Source organism: Zosterops lateralis (assembly GCF_965231275.1).
Source record: "Zosterops lateralis genome assembly, chromosome: 29".
NCBI lineage: Eukaryota > Metazoa > Chordata > Aves > Passeriformes > Zosteropidae > Zosterops > Zosterops lateralis.
The window spans coordinates 4,793,478-4,818,390 of NC_139789.1; the positions used below are offsets into that span (position 1 = coordinate 4,793,478).

Consider the following 24,913-nt stretch of genomic DNA (forward strand, 5'->3'; position numbering starts at 1 on the left):
AGAAACAAATCCCTAAATATAAATCCAATTTTCCTACACATTTCTAATATGTAGATGGAAATTAAATGAAGAATTAATTAATTTTATTTATTTAATTATTAAGAACTCAATATTTATTGTATTGAGGATATATAATTATATATAATTATATAATACATAATATAATATGTATCATAATATAATTATATATAATTATAATATATATATTATATATATTATATATTATTATATATAATATATAATTATAATACATATTATATATATTATATATAATTATAATATATAATATATTATATATTATATATTTAATTATAATGTATATTATACATTATGATATATAATTATAATATATATTATGATATAAAATATAATATATAATTACATAATAATATATAATATTTTATATAAATTTTTGAAATTCTTCCCTGAAAAATTCTGAGTAAATCACAAATTTATGGGCAGAACTTATTGGGAACTTTGACCAATTTTGGCCCTGAAAACCAACCCAAATCCACTTTAAATGTGGTTTTTTTTTTCTTAAAATGTCATTTTTAGCAGATGAAACGTGGCCTGGCAGAAGGATAATCGAGGGTGGAGTGTCCGTTTGATAAAACTCAGATATCTGGTGACTGCAGGAAGCAAAGATTTGCTGATAAGAGATTTTTCACTGCCTTGCACTTTCCACACCTAACTGCTTAGAATTTCATTTTTCCCCTTTAAAAAAAAAAATCCCTTATCTTTCTTATAATTTCTTTTTTCCCCTTTAAAACAACCCCCTTAGTTTTCTTAAAATTTCATTTTTTCCTCTTTAAAAAATCCCTTATCTTTCTTATAATTTCCTTTTTTCCCCTTAAAAAAAAAAAACAACCCTTTGCTTTCTTATAATTTCATTTTTTCCCTTTGAAAAAAAAACCTTAAGTTTTTATAATTTCTTTTTTCTCCTTTAAAAAAACCCTTATCTTTCTTATAATTTCTTTTTTTTCTCCTTTAAAAAAACCTTTATCTTTCTTATAATTTCCTTTCCCCTTTAAAAAAAACCCTTATCTTTCTTATAATTTCATTTTTTCCCCTTTAAAACAACCCCCATCATTTTCTTAAAATTTCATTTTTTCCTCTTTAAAAAACCCCTTATCTTTCTTATAATTTCCTTTTTTCCCTTAAAAAAATCCCCTTTGCTTTCTTATAATTTCATTTTTTTCCCTTTGAAAAAAAAAACTTAAGTTTTTATAATTTCTTTTTTCTCCTTTAAAAAAAACCTTTAGCTTTGTTATAATTTTTTTTTTTTTTTTCCTGGGCTGTCACACTCAGGAAAAAGCAGATTTTCAGCAGTCACCGATTTCCTGCGCAGCTCCAAAGGCACAGCTGGTCCTCCCTGGAAGGAGGGGAAAGGAAATGAAGGCTGAAGTTGAGAGGAAAAAGGATAATCCACAGTGAGAGCAGCTGTTCTGGTCACTTGGGATTTCAGAAATTCCAACAGCAGCTCGGAACAAAATGTTTTGCAACAGTTCTTCTAAGTTATTTTTTTAATTTTTTTTTTTTTTTAATTTAATTTTCAGGTTGGGGAGGTGGGGAGACACCAGGAGCTGCTGGAATTAACAAAATTGTGGCCAAAAAAATTCCATTTTCCTTGGTTTTTACCAGGATTTTCTATTATTGAATTAGAGAAATCCCAGGCAATTCCAGCAGAAAAATCCTCCCAATTTCCAGGGAGGGCGAGTTCATTGAATTCTCTTATTGAATTAAAGAAATCCCAGGCAGTTTTCAGTGAGTTCATAAAAGAGCAGTGTATTAATTTTAGGAATTATTTCAATAGCAAATGTTGAGTTTTTAAAATTCAAATTTTAATATAAATTTTTTTTAACAGAAAATGATTCCCTTGAGGAGCCAAAATCTGGGTGCTCAGAGAGTTCTGGGCACCTTAAAGAACTTTTTAAATAATTCAATTTTAATGAGGTTTTAATCATTCAACCCCTGTTAAAGTCTCTTTTCTTTTTCAGCTTTTATTTGCTTTTTTTTTATCACCAGGAGGATTTTGAGTGGGGAGAAATGTCCCTTTGAAGGCACCAAACCCCCTGAAATTCATTCTGTGCTCAGAACTTTGTGTCTGTTCATTTATTAATTTTAATTTTCAGGTTGGGGAGGTGGAAAAGCACCAGGAGCTGCTGGAATTAACAAAACTGTGGCCAAAGAAATTCCCTTTTCCTTGTTTTTTACCAGGATTTTCTCTTAATCGTTGAATTAAAGAAATTTCAGGGTGTTTTTTAGGTGATAAAAATAAAGATTTGAAGGTTGAAGATGAGTTTTCCTCGTTGCCTGTGCCAATCCACCTGAGGAGGATCTGAGGAGGATTTTACAGGGAAATAAAAGACAAAGAGCCAAAACAGGAAGCCAAATGTCTACTAGAAATGAAGTGAAAATTACCTCAAAAATAAAAAACAAAACCTGCAGAAATATGGGATGAACTGGATGTGACCCCGGCGTTTGTGGAATTGCTTCATCATTGTTTATTCCTCCAGCACCAGGACTTGTCACACTTAAAATCACTTTTAAGGATTTAAACAAGCAAACCCAGCCAGGAAAAACAAAAAAAAAATGCAGGGAAAAGGCCAAAATTTAAGAAAAAAAAAAGTATTTTTGTTGGTTTTTTATTATTATTTTTGAAGGGAAGGAAGCTGTTGTAGTATCTTGGAATTTTGCAGCAATGAAAGTTTTGTTTCTGCCACTGAGACATTTCCTCAGAGCTGAGCTGAGCACACCAGGCCAGACTTGATTTTAATTTAATTTTCACTCCCAGTGCATTAAAACACTCGAATTTTCTCAAAAACCTCAAAAAATTAACAACAAAACAGGAGGTGATGCCTCCAAGGATCAGGACACAAACACGACTCTCAGGCCAAGCAAACCCAGCCAGGAAGAACAAAAAAAAAATGCAGGGAAAAAGCCAAAATTTAAGAAAAAAAAAGCATTTTTGTTGGTTTTTTATTATTATTATTTTTGAAGGGAAGGAAGCTGTTGTAATATCTTGGAATTTTGCAGCCATGAAAGAGCAGAAGTTTTGTTTCTGCAACTGAGACATTTCCTCAGAGCTGAGCTGAGCACACCAGGCCAGCCTTGATTTTAATTTAATTTTCACCCCCAATGCACCAAAACACTCAAATTTTCTCAAAAACCTCAAAAAATTACCAACAAAATGAGAGGTGATGCCTCCAAGGACCAGGACACAAACACGACTCTCAGGCCAAGCAAACCCAGCCAGGAAGAACAAAAAATGCAGGGAAAAGGCCAATTTTTTTTTTTAAAAAAAGACATTTTTGTTGTTTTTTTATTATTATTATTTTTGAAGGGAAGGAAACTGTTGTAATATCTTGGAATTTTGCAGCCATGAAAGAGCAGAAGTTTTGTTTCTGCCACTGAGACATTTCCTCAGAGCTGAGCTGAGCACACCAGGCCAGGGATTGATTTTCAGGGATTTTAATTTAATTTTCACCCCCCAGTGCATTAAAACACTCAAATTTTCTCCAAAATTAACAACAAAATGAGAGGTGATGCCTCCAAGGATCAGGACACAAACACGACTCTCAGGCCAAGCAAACCCAGCCAGGAAGAACAAAAAAATGCAGGGAAAAAGCCAAATTTTTTTTTAAAAAAGCATTTTTGTTGTTTTTTTATTATTATTTTTGAGCTGTTGTAATATCTTGGAATTCAGCAGCCACAAAAGAGCAGAAGTTTTGTTTCTGCCACTGAGACATTTCCTCAGAGCTGAGCTGAGCACACCAGGCCAGACTTGATTTTAATTTAATTTTCATCCCCAGTGCATTAAAACACTCAAATTTTCTCAAAAATTACCAACAAAATGAGAGGTGATGCCTCCAAGGACCAGGAGCAAAGGTTGTCCAAGCTCCCACCAGCTCAGCACAGAAAAAAAGGAGAAGGAAAATCCTCTTTTTTCATCTCCTGGAATGAAACAGGAGCTCCATGAAAAAACAAACTGGGATTTAGAAAAAAGGTGTTTTTATAACGAAACCTGCCGGACACAGGGAAGGGCACAGCTGGATGGGGAATTTGTAAATTTGATTATTTTTGAAAGGTTACCTGATAGCATTTTGCTTCAATCCTGCCACTTGCAGGGGCTCCCCAGGAAAATCCTGAGCTCTCAAAGGTTCCAACACCTGCAGCTGCTGCAAAAACTCTCCAAAAATTAAGGCAGAACTGGAAATTCTGTGCTCTGACAGAAGGGAAGGAGTCAGTTCTGATCTCCAGGCTGTGATAAGATGAGGAAGGTATTCCCACCCTGCAGATTTGGGAGTAAAACTCAAAAAAAAATTCCTAATTTTTGCAGCTGCATGACCAGGAAACAGAGAATTGGGAGGCAAGAATGAGCTTTTCTTTGTCATCATCAAACTTTGGGCACTTGGGTGATTCCTGGAGAACAGGAGACAAATCAACCTCAAAAAATAACCCCAAAAAAACAATCTCAGAGACACAGCCCTACCCCACACAGCTGAGCTGCAACACAGAACTCACTGTAAAACAAATGAAAATAAATTTCTCACGGAAAAGTTTGTGTTAAAAGGGACCTATCAGGGTAAACCTAAAATAAATTTATTACAGAATGCACTGAGTTAGAAGGGATCCATCAGGATCAACCTAAAATAAGTTTATCACAGAAAAGACTGAGTTAGAAAGGACCCATAAGGACCAAGTTAAAATGAAATTATCACAGAACAGGCTGAGTTAAAAGGGATCCATCAGGATCAACCTAAAACAAATTCATCACAGAACAGACTAAGTTATAAGGGACCCATCAGGATCAAATTAAAATTAATTTATCACAGAATAGACTAAGTTAGAAGGGATCCATGAGGAACAAACTAAAATGAATTTATCACAGAACAGACTAAGTTAGAAGGGATCCATGAGGAACAAACTAAAATGAATTTATCACAGAACACACCGAGTTAAAAGGGATCCATCAGGACCAAGTTAAAATGAATTTATCACAGAAAAGGCTGAGTTGGAAGGGATCCATCAGGGTGAACCTAAAATAAGTTCAGAAAAGGCTGAGTTAAAAGAGATTCCATCAGGACCAACCTAAAATAAGTTTATACAGAACAGACTAAGTTATAAGGGACCCATCAGGATCAAATTAAAATGAATTTATCACAGAACAGGCTGAGTTACAAGGGATCCATGAGGAACAAACTAAAATGAATTTATCACAGAACAGACTGTTAGAAGGGATCCCATCAGAATCAAATCAAAATGAATTTATCCCAGAACACACTGAGTTACAAGGGACCCATCAGGATCAAACCAAAATGAATTTATCCCAGAACACACTGAGTTATAAGGGACCCATCAGGATCAAACCAAAATGAATTTATCCCAGAACACACTGAGTTATAAGGGACCCATCAGGATCAAACCAAAATGAATTTATCCCAGAACAGGCTGAGTTATAAGGGACCCATCAGGATCAAACCAAAATGAATTTATCCCAGAACACACTGAGTTATAAGGGACCCATCAGGAACAAACCAAAATGAATTTATCCCAGAACACACTGAGTTAAAAGGGATCCATCAGGACCAAGTTAAAATTAATTTATCCCAGAACACACTGAGTTATAAGGGACCCATCAGGATCAAACCAAAATGAATTTATCCCAGAACACACTGAGTTATAAGGGACCCATCAGGATCAAACCAAAATGAATTTATCCCAGAACACACTGAGTTATAAGGGACCCATCAGGATCAAACCAAAATGAATTTATCCCAGAACACACTGAGTTATAAGGGACCCATCAGGAACAAACTAAAATGAATTTATCCCAGAACACACTGAGTTATAAGGGACCCATCAGGATCAAACCAAAATGAATTTATCCCAGAACACACTGAGTTATAAGGGACCCATCAGGATCAAACCAAAATGAATTTATCCCAGAACACACTGAGTTATAAGGGACCCATCAGGATCAAACCAAAATGAATTTATCCCAGAACACACTGAGTTATCAGGGACCCATCAGGATCAAACTAAAATGAATTTATCCCAGAACACACTGAGTTATAAGGGACCCATCAGGATCAAACCAAAATGAATTTATCCCAGAACACACTGAGTTATAAGGGACCCATCAGGATCAAACTAAAATGAATTTATCCCAGAACACACTGAGTTATAAGGGACCCATCAGGATCAAACCAAAATGAATTTATCCCAGAACACACTGAGTTATAAGGGACCCATCAGGATCAAACCAAAATGAATTTATCCCAGAACACACTGAGTTATAAGGGACCCATCAGGATCAAACCAAAATGAATTTATCCCAGAACACACTGAGTTATCAGGGACCCATCAGGATCAAACTAAAATGAATTTATCCCAGAACAGGCAGAGCTCCAAGGGACTCACAAGGACCAAACCCAGCTCCTGGCCCTGCCCAGAGCACCCCAAGAACCCCAACTGAGAACTCCAACCCAAACACAATCCTTTGCCTGGAGCACTGGAGTCCAGGCCAATAAACCCATTGATCAGGGCTGAGCCGTTATTGATCAGCAGGAGGGGCTGAGCTGGTATTGATCAGCAGGAGGAAGGGGCTGAGCTGTTATTGATCAGCAGAGGAAGGGGCTGAGCTGGTATTGATCAGCAGAGGAAGGGGCTGAGCCGTTATTGATCAGGAGGAAGGGGCTGAGCTGGTATTGATCAGCAGGAGGAAGGGGCTGAGCTGTTATTGATCAGCAGGAGGAAGGGGCTGAGCTGTTATTGATCAGCAGAGGAAAGGGCTGAGCTGGTATTGATCAGGAGGAAGGGGCTGAGCTGTTATTGATCAGCAGGAGCTGTTATTGATCAGCAGAGGAAAGGGCTGAGCTGTTATTGATCAGCAGGAGGAAGGGGCTGAGCTGTTATTGATCAGCAGGAGGAAGGGGCTGAGCTGGTATTGATCAGCAGGAGGAAGGGGCTGTTATTGATCAGCAGGAGGAAAGGGCTGAGCTGGTATTGATCAGCAGGAGGAAGGGGCTGAGCCATTATTGATCAGGAGGAGGAAGGGGCTGAGCTCTGGCCAAGCCCCAGCCCTGCACTCTGAGCACTCCAAGAGAAGCCAATTATTACTCATCAGTTCATGTTTTCTTCACCTTCCTGTTGAAGAAGATTATTTAAGACCTCAAATCACTTCAGTGGATTGTTTTGTCCTCTCATGAGTCATCTCCAAACTCCAAGGCCCCATCAGATCCTCCTGCAGGAGCTCCCCTGCTTGTCTGAGCCAGAAAACTGTGAAATCACCCGGGCTGGGAGCTCTCCCCCAGCTGCCTCCTCCAATTCCTGTCAAAGTGGAAAAGATCTCACACCCCAGCACTATTTACAACCTTTAAAATCCACACTGCACTCAAATGCTTTAAAAAAAAAAAAATTAATAGCTTTTTTTTTCTTTTTTTTTTCTTTTTTTTTCTTTTTTCTCAAGAAAAAAAAATCAATTTTTTTTTGTTTGTTGTAATATCTTGGGATTTAGCAGCAAGGAAAGAGCAGCAGTTTTGTTTCTGTCACTGAGATATTTCCCAAGGAATTTTTTCCTCAGAGCTGAGCTGAGCACACCAGGCCAGCCTTGATTTGCAGGGAGTTTAATTTTCACCCCAAATGCATTAAAACACTCAGTGAACACAAAGAAAAGGAACCAGAAAGAGGAGGGGAGAGAAGAGGTGACAGTATTTAATACTGTGATTATTTTTTATTTATTTTCTAATCTCTAAACAGCAAAAAAAATGCATTTTTCTCCCCAAAATGAATGAAATTGAATCACTTGGGGGAGGGTTGAGGGCAAAGAATCATTAGGAACCTTGCAGGACCTGAATAAATAAACTAAACTATAATAATCAAGAATAAAACTTTAATGCCACGGGGGCTGTGACTGGATTAAAACACTCAGTGAACACAAAGAAAAGGAACCAGAGAGAGGAGGTGACAGCATTTAATACTGTGATTATTTTTTATTTCTTTTCTAATCTCTGAACAGAGAAAGACTGCATTTTTCTCCCCAAAATTAATGAATATTAATGATTGAGGGGGGATAGAGGGCAAAGAATCATTATGAACACACCTTGAGGGACCTGAATAAATAAACTAAACTATAATAATAAAGAATAAAACTTTAATGCCACAAGGCTGTGACTGGATTTAAACACTCAAATAAAACACTCAGTGAACCCAAAGAAAAGGAACCAGAAAGAGGAGGGGAGAGAGGAGGTGACAGCATTTAATACTGGGATTATTTATTTCTGTTTTCTTTCTTTTCTAATCTCTGAACAGCAAAAACAGAGAAAAACTGTATTTTTTCTCCCCAAAATGAATGAATTTGAATCACTTGGAGGGGTCTGAGGGGAAAGAATCATTATGAACCTTGCAGGACCTGAATAAATAAACCAAATAATAATAAAGAATAAAATAACACCACAAGGCTTTGACTGGGTGTTTTTTTTTAAAAAAAACCACTCAGCTATTTCTGGTGAAACAAAGGGTTTTACTGTTGAAAAAAACTTCCCAGTCACAACTGAGCAGCAGCAAAAACAGGATACAGCAAAAAACTGGGAGCCTTAAAATAGTGACAATTCTTCCGAGTTGTGCTCTATCGCCGGGCAGGGAGCCAAGCAAAGCTACAACAAAACCTGATTTTTTACAGCTTTAAAAAAAAAAACAAACCCCAGCCCGTGGCAGAGCTCAGGGAGTGCCACCTTCCCTTTTTCCCTGCCAGGTTTTTTTTTACAGAGTGGATGATGTTGATAATTTGATTTAAAGCAGAAAAGGAGAGTTCCTGATCGAAGCTGGTTTGTTGTTTGATGTCCAGGAGGCAAAAAAAAATATAAAATAAAAAATATAAAATAAAAAATAACCCTAAAAATCAACCCCAAAAATGAAAGATACAGCCCTGCCCCACACAGCACTAATTACTACTCCCTTTTTCCCTGCCAGGTTTTTTTACAGAGTGGATGATGTTGATAATTTGATTTAAAGCAGAAAAGGAGGAGAGTTCCTGCTCTGGGGTTTGTTGTTTGATGTCCAGGAGGCAAAAAAAAAAATTCTTTTGGTGTTGTTTAGGTCTTGAAATCTTGTTTGTTTTTTTGTGTTTTAGCTGATAATGAATTGTGTGGAGAATTGAGAGGCAAGGAGGACTTTTTTTTGGTTTTATAATCAAATTTTGGGCACTTTTTTTGTTTTATAATCAAATTTTGGGCGCTTGGGTGACTCATGGAGAGCAGGAGACAAAACAAACCCAAAAAATAACCCTAAAAAACAACCCCAAAAATGAAAGATACAGCCCTGCCCCACACAGCACTAATTACTACTCCCTTTTGCCCTGCCAGGTTTTTTTACAGAGTGGATGATGTTGATAATTTGATTTAAAGCAAAAGAGGAGGAGAGTTCCTGCTCCAAGCTGGTTTTGTTGTTTGATGTCCAGGAGGCAAAAAAAAAAATTCTTTTGGTGTTGTTTAGGTCTTGAAATCTTGTTTGGTTTTTTGTGTTTTAGCTGATAATGAGTTGTGTAAAGAATTGGGAGGCAAGAAGGACTTTTTTTTGGTTTTATAATCAAATTTTGGGCGCTTGGGTGACTCGTGGAGAGCAGGAGACAAAACAAACCCAAAACAAACCTAAAAAACAACCCCAAAAATGAAAGATACAGCCCTACCCCACACAGCACTAATTACTACAAACCAACCTAAAAGAAATTTCTCACTGAGTTAAAAAGAACTTTCTTTTCTTTAAAAAAAAAAAAAAAGAATTATTTCCTCTGAGCAGGGATGTGATGGAAAAGGCCAGGAAACAATTGTCCAGCTTCAACAAAAAGTTCCTCAACCATCCCCATCCCTCCTATTGAAACGCCTCAGAAAAGCTGAAATAAAAGCAGAGATGCCCTCATTAAGTAAGATAAAAATAGCTTTTATGTTCCATTTTTTATTTTTAGCGAAAGAATGAAAAATTTCAGTTATGTAACCCCACGATTTTCGTAAATTGGGAACCAAGCAGGGAGTGTTTGAAATCTTTGTGGGGTTCAGGGGCAGCTCACTCTGCCCTCAGAGTGGCCAAAAGTGACAGAAAAAATTGTTTGTGGCTTAAAAATGTGGCCTCAGCCAACCCCTCCAGGTATCAAAAATATCCCAAATATCATCAGAGCCCGAATTCTTCGAATGCAAAAGGCTCATTGAGCACAATCATCTCCCTGAACCAGAGGCAAAAATCTAATTACAAGGAGAAGGTCAATCAGACATTTGAGTCTGAGCTGCCTGCTGGAAACTTTAAGATATTAAATAAATATTAAATCAGATATTTCTTTATCCCTCTTGCTGCCAGGAATACAAATCTACACTGAAGACTCTGCAAGGAAATCAAAAAGTGAGAAGTGAGGGTATGAAACAACCTCTCCCTTCCCTTGTCTCAAGGAGGTTTTTTATTCCTTTAATCCAGTTTACAGATGTTGAAATCCTTTTTTTTTTTTTTGGAAAAAAAAAAAATCTCCTGCAAAAAAAAAAAATCACAAGAGGTTTGAAGAGGCCCCATCCTGTCACCAACAACTGTCTGAGGTGGGAACTATCAACATCTGCCTGAAAATTCATATATTTGGGGATATTTGGGGATATCAACTCCAATTCTCTCCCCTCCGAGACCTCAGCCGTCCAAGGAAAATAATATTCACATAAATAGTAATAGTTAGGTACCAAAAATTAATTGAAAATTCATCTGCCAGAGCTGCAGAGTGCAGTTAACACATCTTACTGCTCGGGAGTGATAAGTGAGTGCAGGAAAAACCAGCAGGGGAAAGCACAGAGGAGATTTTCCCAATCATCAGGAAAAGTGATAGAGCAGGAAAAGACGGAAAAAAAAAAAGACACTCAGAGAAAAATCTGCCTGTGAAACAGAGACTTTCAGGGAGTTGTGGGATAATTCTTGCTGCAGCACTTCAGCCTCCTCCAGTTCATTATTTAAAAGCTGTTTTATTTTTTTGTGGGTGTGTGGTTGTTGTTGGATTGTTCTGGTACAAGGAGAAGAGTTTGTAATTCCAGAGAAATCATTTGCCAAACAAGGATGTTGTCAACACTCAGTGACAACTTTATGATTTGTACAGTCCTAAATAAAACATGAAATGATCAATTCAATGTTCAGGAACTGCTGGAGATCCTCATGGCTGGATATCGCTCCCAACAACACAAAAATGCGAATAATTTCAAACAAATCAAAGCAACATTTTGAAATATTAACTCCAGAGGTGCTGATGATAATAATAAAGACTCACATCCAGCTGTCATCTCGAGCTCACAGAAGTGCAGAGTGGTTTGGGTTGGAAAGGGACATTAAGGAGACACTTCCCACCATCCCATGGACACTCCCAGCCTTTGGGATCACATTTGTTTAATAAATGTGAGAGAAGTTGAGACCAGAAATAAAAAAATAAAATAAAATAAATGAAGTAGTAACAAGGTCACAGCTGGTCATTGTCACTAAATGAACTCTGTTCCCAAAAAAATCCAGCTGAATTTGAATTTGCTGCTTTTCACTCCAAGCCTTGAGGAAACTCTCAGCAACAGCTCCTCCAGCACAGCTACAAAAACATCAGGGCAAAACCCCAAACAGCACAACCAGCAATGATTTTAACCCAGAAAAGCTTATTTTCTTCACTTTTTTTTTTTTTTGCTATAAGTGCCTTGAAGTCTACTTGAGTTTCAGCTCCTGCATTAGGCACAGAAATATCGATGTCAGTGTGTGACAGAGCATCAGGGAGAGATCGATGCCACAGACCAAACTGCCCTTCACTCCTCAAGAAAATCTTCCTTTGCCATCACAGGTGGAGAATGGAGAACACAGAGAAATATTTAGCCTTTAATACATTTTGGTTAAATCCCCATTGATCTTTTTTTTTGAGAGGGTGGCTGGTTTGTTTTTTTTGGCCAAATTAGGGTTTGATTACGGCGATGATGATGATGGAAGTGCTCGGGAACACTCGATAATTTCACAGAATCCCAGACTGGTTTGGGTTGGAAGAACCTTAAAAAATCATCAAATTCCACCCTGTGGAACAGGGACACCTTCCACTATCCCAGGCTGCTCCAAACCCCTGCCTTTGGACATTTCCAGAGATGAGAAATCCAGAATTTATCCAAGCAACCCCTGCCAGGGCCTCCCCACCCTCTCACAGGGAGGAATTTCTTACAGAAAATTCACACAGTGCAGGAAATTTGGGATAAAATTCCCTCCAAAAACCCCAAACTCATGAATTTGGTTTAATTTGGTCCATCCCTGCTGTAGCCACATGTGGGGTGGGTGGTGCTGGACAAAAAAATGAAAATTTTCAATGAAATCTGCACTGAAAATTCACACAGTGCAGGAAATTTGGGATAAAAGGTTTAATTTGGTCCATCCCTGCTGTAGCCACATGTGGGGTGGGTGGTGCTGGACAAAAAAATGAAAATTTTCATTGAAATCTGCACTGAAAACTCACACAGTGCAGGGAATTTGGGATAAAATTCCTCTCCAAAAGCCCCAAACTCGTGGGTTTGGTTTAATTTGGTCCATCCCTGCTGTAGCCACATGTGGGGTGGATGGTGCTGGACAAAAAAATGAAAATTTTCATTGAAATCTGCCTGGTGCTGCCTCAGCAGAGTCAGGGCTTTGATATTCCTAAAATGCAGGAAGTGTTTCCGAACCAAAATCAATGGCATCGATCAATTGATTATAAACCAGAGAGGAAAGTGTTAGTGAGAGCAGCAGGGATGGCAGATTTCAATAAATGCTGTTTCTGAGGTAGTTGGTAAAATAAAAATGCTGTTCACTCGATAAAAAAAAAAATCGATAAGAACTTAATCTGATGGAGAAAACCAAAAAAAGGGAAAAAATGGTTCCCAAGGCCACGTCCTCACAAAACCACAACCACACTCTGGGCTTTCCAGAGTTTCCCCTCCTTTTCCTCTGTGCAGGAGGAAGAGCTTTTTGTCCTTCCCACCTCACAGATCCTGAAGACAGTTTGCCCTCACTGCCACTAAAATCATTTTTCAACACCAAATAATTGTTGAGAAGGACTCTGAGGCGCAGCTCCCGTGGCTGTGATTTGTGGGGTGATGTTTTACTCACACAGAAGATCCTCCTTCACCCCCTGGCCAGCACAGAACTCAGATTCTCACAGCCCCAGCCCCTCCTGTTCTTTTGGCACCTCTGTCACTTCCACGGTCGCAGCTGGAAGTTAAAGGCAGCACCATAAATTTCAATTTTTGAGTGTTAAACTGAGAGAATGAGTATCTACACGTCGCCCTTTTCAGTGGAACCACAGGCTCAGCTCTTGTTTTGAGGGGAAAACCCCAACTCAAGCCCAAAGAACTGGAAGAACTGACTGTACCTCACCTTGAGAACAAAATCCTCTTCCTAAACACCTTCTATAAATGCAAATTACCACCCAGTGCTGGTGCTAAATAAAAACCCAAAGGCAGCAGCAGCAGCCGGAGCTGAGTCCCACATGTTCACCCTGAGAATTACAACCAAACACCAAAAAAAAAAAAAAAAAAATAAAAATGCAGCAGTTGTACAATTCAGCCTCGTGTGCTCCCAGAGCCTTCCCAGCTCTGCTACATCATCAACACCCAGAAATTTGGCCATTGTACATAGAAAAGATTTATTTTTTTTTTGTCCAGCAGCAGCTGTGTTGTGTGGGAGTGATGGGACAATCAGTAAAAAAAATATATATATAAAAAAAATAAAATAAAAAAAAAGTCATTGTCTCCTTAAAAAAAAAATTAAATTAAATTTTTTAAAAAATGAAAAATTAAAAATAATAATAATAATAAATAATTTTTAAAAAAGGTGTTTTGGGTTTAGCCTTAAAAAAAAATTAAATTAAATTTTTTAAAAAATAAAAAATTTTAAAAATAATAATAATAATAAATAATTTAAAAAAAGGTGTTTTGGGTTTAGCCTTAAAAAAAAATAAATTAAATTTTTAAAAAAATAAAAAATTTTAAAAAATAATAATAAAAAATAATTTAAAAAAAAAGGTGTTTTGGGTTTAGCCTTAAAAAAAAAAATTAAATTAAATTTTTTTAAAAAATAAAAAATTTTAAAAAATAATAATAAAAAATAATTTTAAAAAAAGCTGGTTTGGGTTTAGGCAGAAGAAAGCTTGCCCTGCTCAGTGCAGGTTTCCCAGGATGGCAGAGCAGAGCTCACAGTGTTTACCTTGGACAGCTCAGGCGGGCTGAGGGAGCCAAGGCTTGCACAAGAACACAGAAATTCTTTGTTGCCCTGGCAGGTCCCTTTTGCCTCTCACTCCTGCTGATTTTACAAACATTCTTTCAAAGAATTAAAGGCACTGCTGGCTCCAGGTGGAGGCATCTTCAGGGGCTTCCAAAATCCCTGTTTTATTTGGGGTTCTGCTTCAGGATGGCCACAAAGCTCCCAGGACAAAGGAAACGGCCTCGAGCTCTCCAGGCTGGACATGAACAGGAATTTCTGCATGGAAAGGGTGCCCAGGGGGGTGTTAATTTGATTTTTTCACCCTTCTGATTTTTTTACAGGAGATTTTTCACATTTGTGACATAAATAAAAACTTATTTTTTGTAAATATGTAATTCCTTTTTGAAGGAAAGACAAATTGATGGATTTCTAAGCTGACCACTGGGGTCAGAAAGGTGTCACTCTTGTCTCCAATCCTTCAAAAAATTCCAAACTCTATATAAATCTCAAATAATAATAAATTTTCTCTTTTAATTCTCAACCTGATGAGTGAATGTGGTTATTTTGTGTCCTCCAGTGACAAGGGGTTTGGTGTCCCCAAATGTGCAAACTCAGAGCTCAAACTTTGGGAAAGTTAATGAAGAGAAAAAAACTACCCCTCTAGAGCTGGAAAAATTCCCATTTTTATGTGGAGAGAAATTTGTTTTTACCCTGAGCTGCCAGCTGGAAACATCAATCTCTGTGCTAGGAGGGCTCAGTCCTGATTTTGATGCATTTCTTTAATATCTCTCAGATATTCAAAGCCACTCTCACGTCATCAGGAATTTCTTTTGTATCACTTTATTTAATAAAAACCTGCTGAAGACACCAGGAGTCACTCTGGATCATCATCATCATCATCATCATTAGTGTTTTCTCATTTTTAAAAAGCAGATTAGCATTCCTGATTTAACTAAGCTTTTAAATACTGGTTTGCATATTAACTGAGCTGGGGATGTACAAAAAAAAAAACATTTTGATCTCTTCTACAGGAACTCAAAAAGCCGCTGAGTGTCTCATTTTTCAGTACAAATTCTGTGGCAGGGGGATGTGTGTGGGTTTTACACACAAACTGGGGGGTTTTATTTCATTTTTATTTCGAATAAAAATCAAATCTATCCTATTACAACTTGAGAAATCCAACTATAACAGGATTTTGTATTCAAATCAGCCAGATTTTTTTTTTTTTTAGTTCACATTGTTTTTCAGGAACTCAACAAAAGCCACTTTGGGTAACACCTTAAAATACACAAGTAAAGGGTGATGAAATTTTTGCACCACGTTTTCAAACATCACCACAAACCCGGGTTTAATTCATTCCTTGGGTTTCTTTCTACTGGCAGCTTTTTGAAGTTTTGGGGGGTATTTTTTTTTCTCCCCAAGGTAAAACTGTGAGGCCCATCAGAGGGAGCTCAAATCCCTCAAAATTAAATGACTTTAAGTGAATATTAAAAAAAAAATAATAATCCTGGAAAACTGAGAAAATCTCCAAGAACAACCCTTAAAATGCAGGTCACAAATTGTCTTTTAAAATCTTATATTTTTTAGCATTTCAAGAGTCACATAGTGAAGGGCTCAGCATTATCTGCACGTTAATTTTTTTTTTTTTTTTGGTTAATTACAATTTGAAAGGGCAGCAACAGCCTTGGATGAGTAAAAAGCTGCATCAAAACATCCCTGAGCTGAGAAATTGAGACAAACCCTGGTAAACAAGCGCAGTCCTGAAATTCCAAACCTCACAGCAAAAAAAAAAAAAAAAATAATAATAATAATAAAAAAAAGAGAAGGAGGAGAGCCACAAACAAAACACAGGAGTCAATGTCACTGAGGAAAAAAAAATAAAATAAAATAAAAGAGAAGGAGGAAAGCCACAAACAAAACACAGGAGTCAATGTCACTGAGGAAAAAAAATAAAATAAAATAAAATAAAAGAGAAGGAGGAAAGCCACAAACAAAACACAGGAGTCAATGTCACTGAGGAAAAAAAAAATAAAATAAAATAAAAGAGAAGGAGGAAAGCCACAAACAAAACACAGGAGTCAATGTCACTGAGGGAAAAAAAAAAATTAAAAAAAAAAATAAAAATAAAATATAAAATAAAATAACTCCCCCTCTCCTGTTCTCACCCACTTTGTTACTATGGGAGAGCAGAAAGCTCTGGATTGTGAACACCAAGGTCCCACTCACAAGACAATTAAGCAGCTCCAGAGCTTCCATCGACCACCCACCTCCGCTCTGTGCAAGGTCTGTGCCTCCCAGCAGAGCTGAAATGCCAAAAACTCCACTGTGCCAGCTCAAAAACAGGATTCTGCTGCTCCACACAATGAAAACAAAGTTGATTCTTTTTCTCTTTTTTTTTTGTTGTTGTTTTTTGGTGAGGGTTTGGATCAGAATTTAAAAAACCCACATGGAGTCAACATTGTAAATAGGTGGGAGATGATTGTGGATAGAAAGGAAGTTCAGAATTTTCAGAATTTTTTTGCTTTTGCTCCCAGCAGTAACCAACAATAAAGCAGACAAGATGGTAAACATTGCAAAAAAAAAATAAAAAAAGACAATTACTAATAATGAAAAGGCAAGAGAAATTTTGGGCTGCTTTCCACCGACTGAGTAAGGCGTTTTTCGAACTGACTTTGCCAAATGGAAATGAGAGCAAACAGCAAAAGTTGTGCTTAACCCCTTTTTTTTTTTCCTTTTTTTTGCTTTCATTCTGCATTTTAAACCCTGATGAAATCATGGAATTTGAAAGAAAGAAAAAAAAAAAAAGTCTACAAAGGAGACATTTTACTCAGCTCTCTGCTCAGTGTTTCCATCACTTCAGTACCCAGAATGCTCAGAAAAGTTATTCGTGTTGGGTTCTTTCCTCAAAACCAGGTTCTTCAAAGTGGGATGGGTTTTCCAAGGGCAAAACATGGGTTTTGGAGAGCTCAGATTGGAGGAGAAACTGAAATGGGATCCAGGAGAAACGAATCTGGATTCTGATTTCTCTTGCAGAAGGTGAGAGCTCAATGAGTGAGTTAATTGAAGGACAACCTGTAATTGCAGATTCCAAGAACTCCCTGAGGGAACAGCCAGCTCTGGAGTGACAGCAAGGACTGACCACTGAAGGCAAAACTGAGGCACAGGAGATGATTCCAGTGACAACAAACACCTCCAAATTCTCCTCCCTCTGCTCCCAACTCACTCCAGCAGGAAAATCCAACATCCAGGTGAGAAACTCCAGCCTCTGGAGCCTTTTCTTTACATCCAAACATCACCACCACCAATTCAAAACAAATATTTTACCCCTCTCCAGCCTCTGGAGCCTTTTCTTTACATCCAAACATCACCACCACCAATTCAAAACAAATATTTCACCCCTCTCCAGCCTCTGGAGCCTTTTCTTTACATCCAAACATCACCACCATCAATTCAAAACAAATATTTTACCCCTCTCCAGCCTCTGGAGCCTTTCCTTTGCAGCACCACCACCAATTCAAAACAAATATTTTACCCCTCTCCAGCCTCTGGAGCCTTTCCTTTACATCCAAACATCACCATCACCAATTCATAACAAATATTTTACCCCTCTCCTGACACAGGGGGGAATAAAAGGGAACCTTTCACTGCAAACCCAACCGTGTGTTCTGTCATTCTCGTAAATTTTCTCGAAACAGTTAAAAAAAAAAAAAAACAACCAAAACACTCGACCAACAAGAACAAGCCCCTGAATCTGGACCAGAAAAAAAAAATAATACAAAAAAAGCATCTCTGGTGCCCGGAAAACGCATTGGTTACGCCGGGAATTTCTGCTGATGGGCTTTGCAGAGACACCAGCAGCCAAAAGGGAGGCTTTGGGAAGCGCAGCAATTTGCACCTACGACAAACAGGAGTGGAAGGGGAACAGCAGCGAGTCCGGCGGCTCAGAGCAGCGGGGGGTGCTCTGAGAGACCCCCGGGCTGAGGAGAGACCCCTGCCCCGGCCTGAGGAACCAGGAGCTCACGGCAGAGTCCGGGGATAAACCGAGATACCTGCGAGCCAAGCTGAGCCCCCCGGGGATGGGGAACTGGGGAATGCTCCAGGCGGGGCTGGAGGAACCGGGATTTCCCTCTCAGAGCCGGGACTGTCCCGGGGTGAGGAACGGGGACCCCTCAGACTGAGGGGAAGGGACTGAGATCCCCCCTCAGAGTCGGGGCCTCTCCTGAGGTGATGGAACCGAGATCCCCCTCAGAGCCCGGGGAAGGAACCGAGATTCCCCCTCAGATCCGGGACTGTCCCGGGATGAGGAATAGGGACCCCTCAGAGCGCGGGGAAGGAACTGAGGTGATGGAACCGAGATCCCCCCTTAGAGCCGGGGCCTGTCCCAGGATGAGGAATAGGGACCCCTCAGAGCATGGGGAAGGAACTGAGATCCTCCCTTAGAGCCGGGTCTGTCCCGGGATGAGGAACAGGGACCCCTCAGAGCGTGGGGAAGGAACTGAGATCCCTCCTCAGAGCCAGGGCCTGTCCCGAGGTGATGGAACCGAGATCCCCCCTCAGAGCCGGGCCTGATGCAATTGAGCTCTTCCCCTCAGACACCACCACCAGAGCATCCGGGATGCCCCTCCGACCTGGGGCCTGTCCCTGTGTGCTAAACCGGGACCCTCCTCATCCCCTCGCAGGGGACACGGCGGTGCCGCAGCCCAGCCCAGCCCAGCCCGGCCCGGCCCAGGCCAGGCCAGCGCAGCCCCCTCCGGGCCGTGCCGTGCCGTGATGCCCCGCGGGCCCCGCGGCAGGTGTCGGCTCTCTCTCCGGAGGATGCTGCGGGCCCGGTGGGCGGTGCGGGGCCGCCAAACCGGAGGTGGGTGAGGAGGAAAACGGGGGCCGTGAGGGGAGGGGGCTGAGGGGGCCTCAATCCCCCCCCAATCCCGGTTCACGGGCGCTGCCGCCCCCGCCAGGGGGCGCTGCCCGCCCCGCCCGCCGCCGCTGCCCCCGGCCCGAGGGGCTCCGGGGGGGGGGGGGGGGAGGGGGGCGCCGCCCCTCACAACACCCGCCTTCCCCCTCTCCTCCCTCCCTCCACCCGCCTCAGCCCCGGGGGCGGCGGCGCCGCGTCTCACCCGGTGCGCGCGGGTCAGGCTCAGGTCCTTCATGACCTCCTCGAAGGCCGCCGTCTCCTCCGCCTGCTTCTGGTTGTGCAGCGCGATCTTCTCGCTGAATTTCCGCGGGTTGTTCGAGGCCGCCATCTTCCCCCGTCCGCATCCCCCTCCCCGCGGCCGAGGGGGGGGTGCGAGGCGCATGCGCGGGCCCGGGGATGGGGAGGGGGGGCGGCCGCAGGGCGCGTGCGCGGCGGCGGCGGCGGGGCGGGAGGGGGCGGTGAGGGGGCGGAGGTTGCGCATGCGCGGAGCTGGAGATTGGGGGGGGCGCGCGCGCGGGAGGGGACGGCGAGGGCGGGGGCGCGCGCGCGTGCGCGGGGCAGGGGCTTCCCCCGGGGCGGGGGCGCGCGCGGGGCCTGGGAGCGAGCCTGAGCCTGGCCCCATCCCTGTCCCCATCTCTAACCCTGTCCCCATCCCTGTCCCCATCTCTGTTCCTGTCCCCATCTCTAACCCTGTCCCGGTCCTTGTCCCTGTCCCCCATCCCTGCCTCTGCCCCGGTCTCTGTCCCCATCCCTCTCCCCCATCCCTATCCATGTCTCGCATTCCCTATCCTGTCCTCCATCCCTGCCTCTATTCCTGTCCCTTTTCCTGTCCCCTTCCCTGTCCCTCATCCCTGTCCCTCATCCCTGCCTCTCCCCTGGTCTCTCTTCCTGTCCCCATCCCTGTCCCCATCCTTGTCCCCATCCCTGCCTCTGTTCCTGTACCCATCCCCTATCCCTGTCCCCCATCTCTGCCCCGGTCCCAGTCCTTGCCCCCATTCCTGTGTCTGTCCTAATCCCGATCCCAGACTTTGTCCCTGTCACCATCCTGGTCCTCATCCCTGTCCCGGTTCCAGTCCCTGTGTGTTCCTGTCCCTGTACCTGTCCCTGTCACCATCCCTGTCCCAGTCCCTGTCTGTCCCCATTCCTGTCCAGTCCCTCTCCCCACCCCTGCCCCTCTCCCTGTCCCCTTCTCTCTCTCCATCCCTGTCCCTCTGTCCCTGTCCCTGAAAAATCCACTTTAGTGATGCTTCCACTTCACTGAAATGAGGGAAACCCCAGAGATGCCCTTGGTTTGTCAGGATTTCACACAAAAATCACCTGGAACTGCAGAAAAAAAACCCCACCCTGAATTCTCCTTCACGCCTTGATTTATTTCTTTATAATATCTTCAGAGTGAAAATCGGGCTTTGGACTCGTAATTGTCCAAAGGGAGGAGGGACAAGTGAGGGATGGACAGAGCAGAGCTTGGATTTGAACCAGAGCAGGATCACAGGAGTGTGAGCCCTTAATTATCCCTAATTAACAGTTCTCCCAGCTAATGAGCCAGGAGCTGAGAACAGCGTCCTGCCTTACCAGTGACAACTTCAAACCACAAAAGGCCCAACTGGGCTTTTCTCTCATCCTCGGGGGCTCTTCCTGTGGAGTTGTCACCTCCTGCTGTTGTCACCCTTGTCCCCTGTTGTGTCCCTGAGCCCTTTGTCACCCCAGGGGTCGGTGCCAACTCACCTGGACCACGAGGAAGAGAAAAAGTTGAGCCCGAGGATTAATTAATATGAGAAAATTGATTAATTAACACAAGAAAAGAGAGGATCGATGAAGGTGGAAGGCAGAACAATAATTAATAAAGAATCCAGTAGCTCGTAGCCAAGAAACTGCAATTTCTTTTGTTTGCTAAAATTACTCTCAGCGTGGAGGTTTGAAACTCTTTGGGAAAGTTCTGCAGCTTGTGCAGAACAAACTCCTTCCTAAAGTGTTTAAAAAGTCCCTAAAGTGTTTAGAAAGTCCCCAAAGTGTCACCAATGGATGCCCCACCAGCAGAGCCCAGCCCGGCCACTTTAACATTTATTTCTCATCCTTTCCCACAGTTTATCCTGCTGATGGATGGATGTGAATCCTCATCCCGGGCTCGGGATCAGCCCTTGTCCCTTGTCCCCTGTTGTGTCCCTGAGCCCTTTTTCACCCCAGGGCTTGGTGCCAACTCACCTGGACCATGAAAAACTCAGACAGAGGAAGAGAAAAGGTTGAGCCCGAGGATTAATTAACACGAAAAGGGAGAGGATCGATTAACAGGAAGGTAGAACACTAAAATTAATAAAGAATCCAGTAGCTCGTAGCCAAGAAACTGCAATTTCTTTTGTTTGCTAAAATTACTCTCAGCGTGGAGGTTTGAAACTCTTTGGGAAAGTTCTGCAGCTTGTGCAGAACAAACTCCTTCCTAAAGTGTTTAAAAAGTCCCTAAAGTGTTTAGAAAGTCCCCAAAGTGTCACCAATGGATGCCCCACCAGCAGAGCCCAGCCCAGCCACTTCAACATTTATTTCTCATCCTTTCCCACAGTTTATCCTGCTGATGGATGGATGTGAATCCTCATCCCGGGCTCGGGATCAGCCCTTGTCCCTTGTCCCCTGTTGTGTCCCTGTGCCCTTTGTCACCCCAGGGCTTGGTGCCAACTCACCTGGACCACGAAAAACTCAGACAGAGGAAGAGAAAAGGTTGAGCCCGAGGATTAATTAACACGAGAAGGGAGAGGATCGATTAACAGGAAGGCAGAACAATAATTAATAAAGAATCCAGTATGTCGTAGCCAAGGAAATGCAATTTCTTCCTTTGTTTGCTAAAATTACTGGCAGTGTGGAGGTTTGAAACTCTTTGGGAAAGTTCTGCAGCTTGTGCAGAACAAACTCCTTCCTAAAGTGTTTAAAAAGTCCCTAAAGTGTTAAAAAAGTCCCTAAAGTGTTTAGAAAGTCCCCAAAGTGTCACCAATGGATGCCCCACCAGCAGAGCCCAGCCCGGCCACTTTAACATTTATTTCTCATCCTTTCCCACAGTTTATCCTGCTGATGGATGGATGTGAATCCTCATCCTGGGCTCGGGATCAGCCCTTGTCCCTTGTCCCCTGTTGTGTCCCTGTGCCCTTTTTCACCCCAGGGCTTGGTGCCAACTCACCTGGACCATGAAAAACTCAGACAGAGGAAGAGAAAAGGTTGAGCCCGAGGATTAATTAACACGAGAAGGGAGAGGATTGATGAAGGTGGAAGGCAGAACAATAATTAATAAAGAATCCAGTATGTCGTAGCCAAGGAAATGCAATTTCTTCTTTTGTTTGCTAAAATTACTGGCAGTGTGGAGGTTTGAAACTCTTTGGGAAACTTCTGTAGCTTGTGCAGAATAAATTCCTTCCTAAAGTGTTTTAAAAGTTTCTAAAATGTTTAGAAAGTCCCTGAAGTGCCACCAGTGGATGCCCCACCAGTACACCCCAAAACAGCCACTTTAACATTTATTTCTCATCCTTTCCCACAGTTTATCCCCTGATGGATGGATGTGAATCCTCATCCCGGGCTCGGGATCTCCACAAAAGTCACGTCCTGCCCTAAATCCCGGCTGCCAACTCACATTTAATGTTTACAATCTGCGATACCATCTCGGCTCCTCCAGCCCCTGGCAGGGCCAGTTCCTCCCTCTCTCCTGGCAGATGTTGCTCCAACCCCTTTTTCCTCCAGGAATAAACACCATTTTCCCCCTAAAATCCTTTCTTTCTGTGTGTACACGACCTGCACAATTGGCCTGTCGTGCTAAAAGCACATCAATCATGGAGATTTAACGGGGAGATACTGATTATCCACATTGTTTTATTTTATTTTTTTTTTTCGCTGGAGGAGCGAGACAATGATAAATAATCGGCGGAGCCGTCCTGGATTTCATCCCAAAGGTGGTGATATCAAACATCTCCAGCCCCAGCTGCCACTCTGCCTCTCCTACAGCACCGAGAAATGAAGTGCCTGAGATGGAGCTTGATAAATTCTCCCCTTTCTCGCCTCCTGGGATGGGATTTTCCCCTCCTGGTTGGCGGGGAGGGAGTGCAGATGGCCAGGGAGGCAAAGGGAAGGGGGGCTGCAGTTTCCTCCCTTAAAAACTTCCCCTCATTTCTCATTGTTTCCCTGTGTGCAGCTTTATCAGATCGAATTCCAGTGTGAGCCCCGAGCTCGATGCCTGAAATCCCCGAGTTTTATCCGGGTTTGCAGCACAAAGTTCTCTCAAATGGAGTGTTTGGGGCTGTTGGGACATCTCAGGGGCTCAGAGGGTCAGGTTTGGGGTGGGCTGGGGGCTGCTGCCCCTGCAGAGCCAGGGGAGGGCAGGAGAGGCTTCAGGGGTGCCGGGATTGCTCCTTTCCTTTCCTTGGAGCCTCATTTCTGTCTCCTGCCTCACCTGGAGCATGTCTGGGGGCATCTCTGGGCTCCTTCTCACCTGAAGTGCTCCGTCTCATCATCCCCATCTCACCTGAAGTGCCCCATCTCATCATCCCCATCCCACCTGAACTGCCCCATCTCATCATCCCCATCCCACCTGAACTGTCTCATCCCATCATCCCCATCCCACCTGAACTGTCCCATTTCACCTGAACAGCTCCATCTCATCATCCCCATCCCACCTGAGTTGCCCCATCTCACCTGAACAGCTCCATCTCACAGCTCCATCCCACCTGAACTGCCCCATCTCACCTGAACTGCCCCATCTCATCATCCCCATCTCACCTGAACTGCCCCATCCTACCTGAACTGGTCCGTCTCACCTGAACTGCTCCATCTCACCTGAATTGCCCCATCTCACTTGAACTGCCCCATCTCACCTGAACTTCTCCATCTCACCTGAACAGCTTCATCCTACCTGAACTGTCCCATTTCACCTGAACAGCTCCATCTCATCATCCCCATCTCACCTGAACAGCTCCATCCTACCTCAACTGTCCCATCTCACCTGAACTGCCCCATCTCACCTGAATTGTCCCATTTCACCTGAACTGCCGCATCCCACCTGAACTGCCCCATCTCATCATCCCCATTTTACCTGAACAGCTCCATCCCACCTGAACTGCCCCATCTCATCATCCCCATCCCACCAGCACTGCCCCATCTCACCAGAAATCCCCACTGGGATCCCCCAGGGCAGCAGCTCCAGCTCCTCCCAGGGAGTTTGGGAAGAGATTTTGGTAACTGAGGCTCCAGAGCAAACAAAGAACCCCCCAGGCCGGGGCTGCTGTGGCCAAATCTGCCAAAAATCCTCCTCCCCGAGTGGAGAGGGGCAGATTCTCTGCAGGGAGGGTTTTATCCCTCCCTGACACACAAAATCCAGCTCCTTCCCTCCCTCAGAGCTTTCCCAGGGGAGATTTGTGAGCTCGAGGGACTCAACAACACCAGGGCAGCACTGGAGTTGTGCTGTGATCCAAAAATGAGCTGAGGTTTCTTTATTTTTTTATTTTTTTTTTTGCCTGCAGACACCAAGATTTTGATCTTTCACACTTCCTACTTAACGTTCCTGTTGACATTCCCATTATCCTCGCAGAAGAATATCCTCAGAGCCCCCCAGTTATTCTGAACCGGGCTCCAAACCGTGCTCAGGGCAGGAAAACATCCTCTTGTTTCACTTGGAACTGGTGAAAAGTTCTTTAATTTGAGATGTCCTCGTTTCCAGAGGGCAAATAAAAGCACCTGAACCCCTCTCCCCTCCGAGAGCCCAACAAATCCACTCACACAGAGGGTTGGCTCAGCTCCCTGCACCAATATTCCCCTGTC

General features: G+C 42.6%; 1 protein-coding gene and 1 long non-coding RNA gene across 3 annotated transcripts in view; both read right to left on the reverse strand.

Annotated features, from left to right (window-relative positions):
• CRTC1 (CREB regulated transcription coactivator 1) overlaps nucleotides 1–19,485 on the reverse strand; it is a 55,452-nt gene extending 35,967 nt beyond the window's left edge. For both annotated transcript variants that reach the window (XM_083879978.1, XM_083879977.1), the window contains exon 1: nucleotides 19,329–19,485. In XM_083879978.1, coding sequence (XP_083736104.1) covers nucleotides 19,329–19,454 — 126 coding nt within the window. In that variant the 5' untranslated portion in view covers nucleotides 19,455–19,485. The remainder of the gene's footprint in view (nucleotides 1–19,328) is intronic.
• Nucleotides 9,239–9,894, reverse strand: LOC310920174. Its single transcript, XR_014591919.1, has 2 exons — nucleotides 9,651–9,894; nucleotides 9,239–9,287 (listed from the first exon to the last, which is right to left on the reverse strand). It is a non-coding gene; the product is annotated as an uncharacterized lncRNA (long non-coding RNA).
• Nucleotides 19,486–24,913: the final 5,428 nt, after the last annotated feature.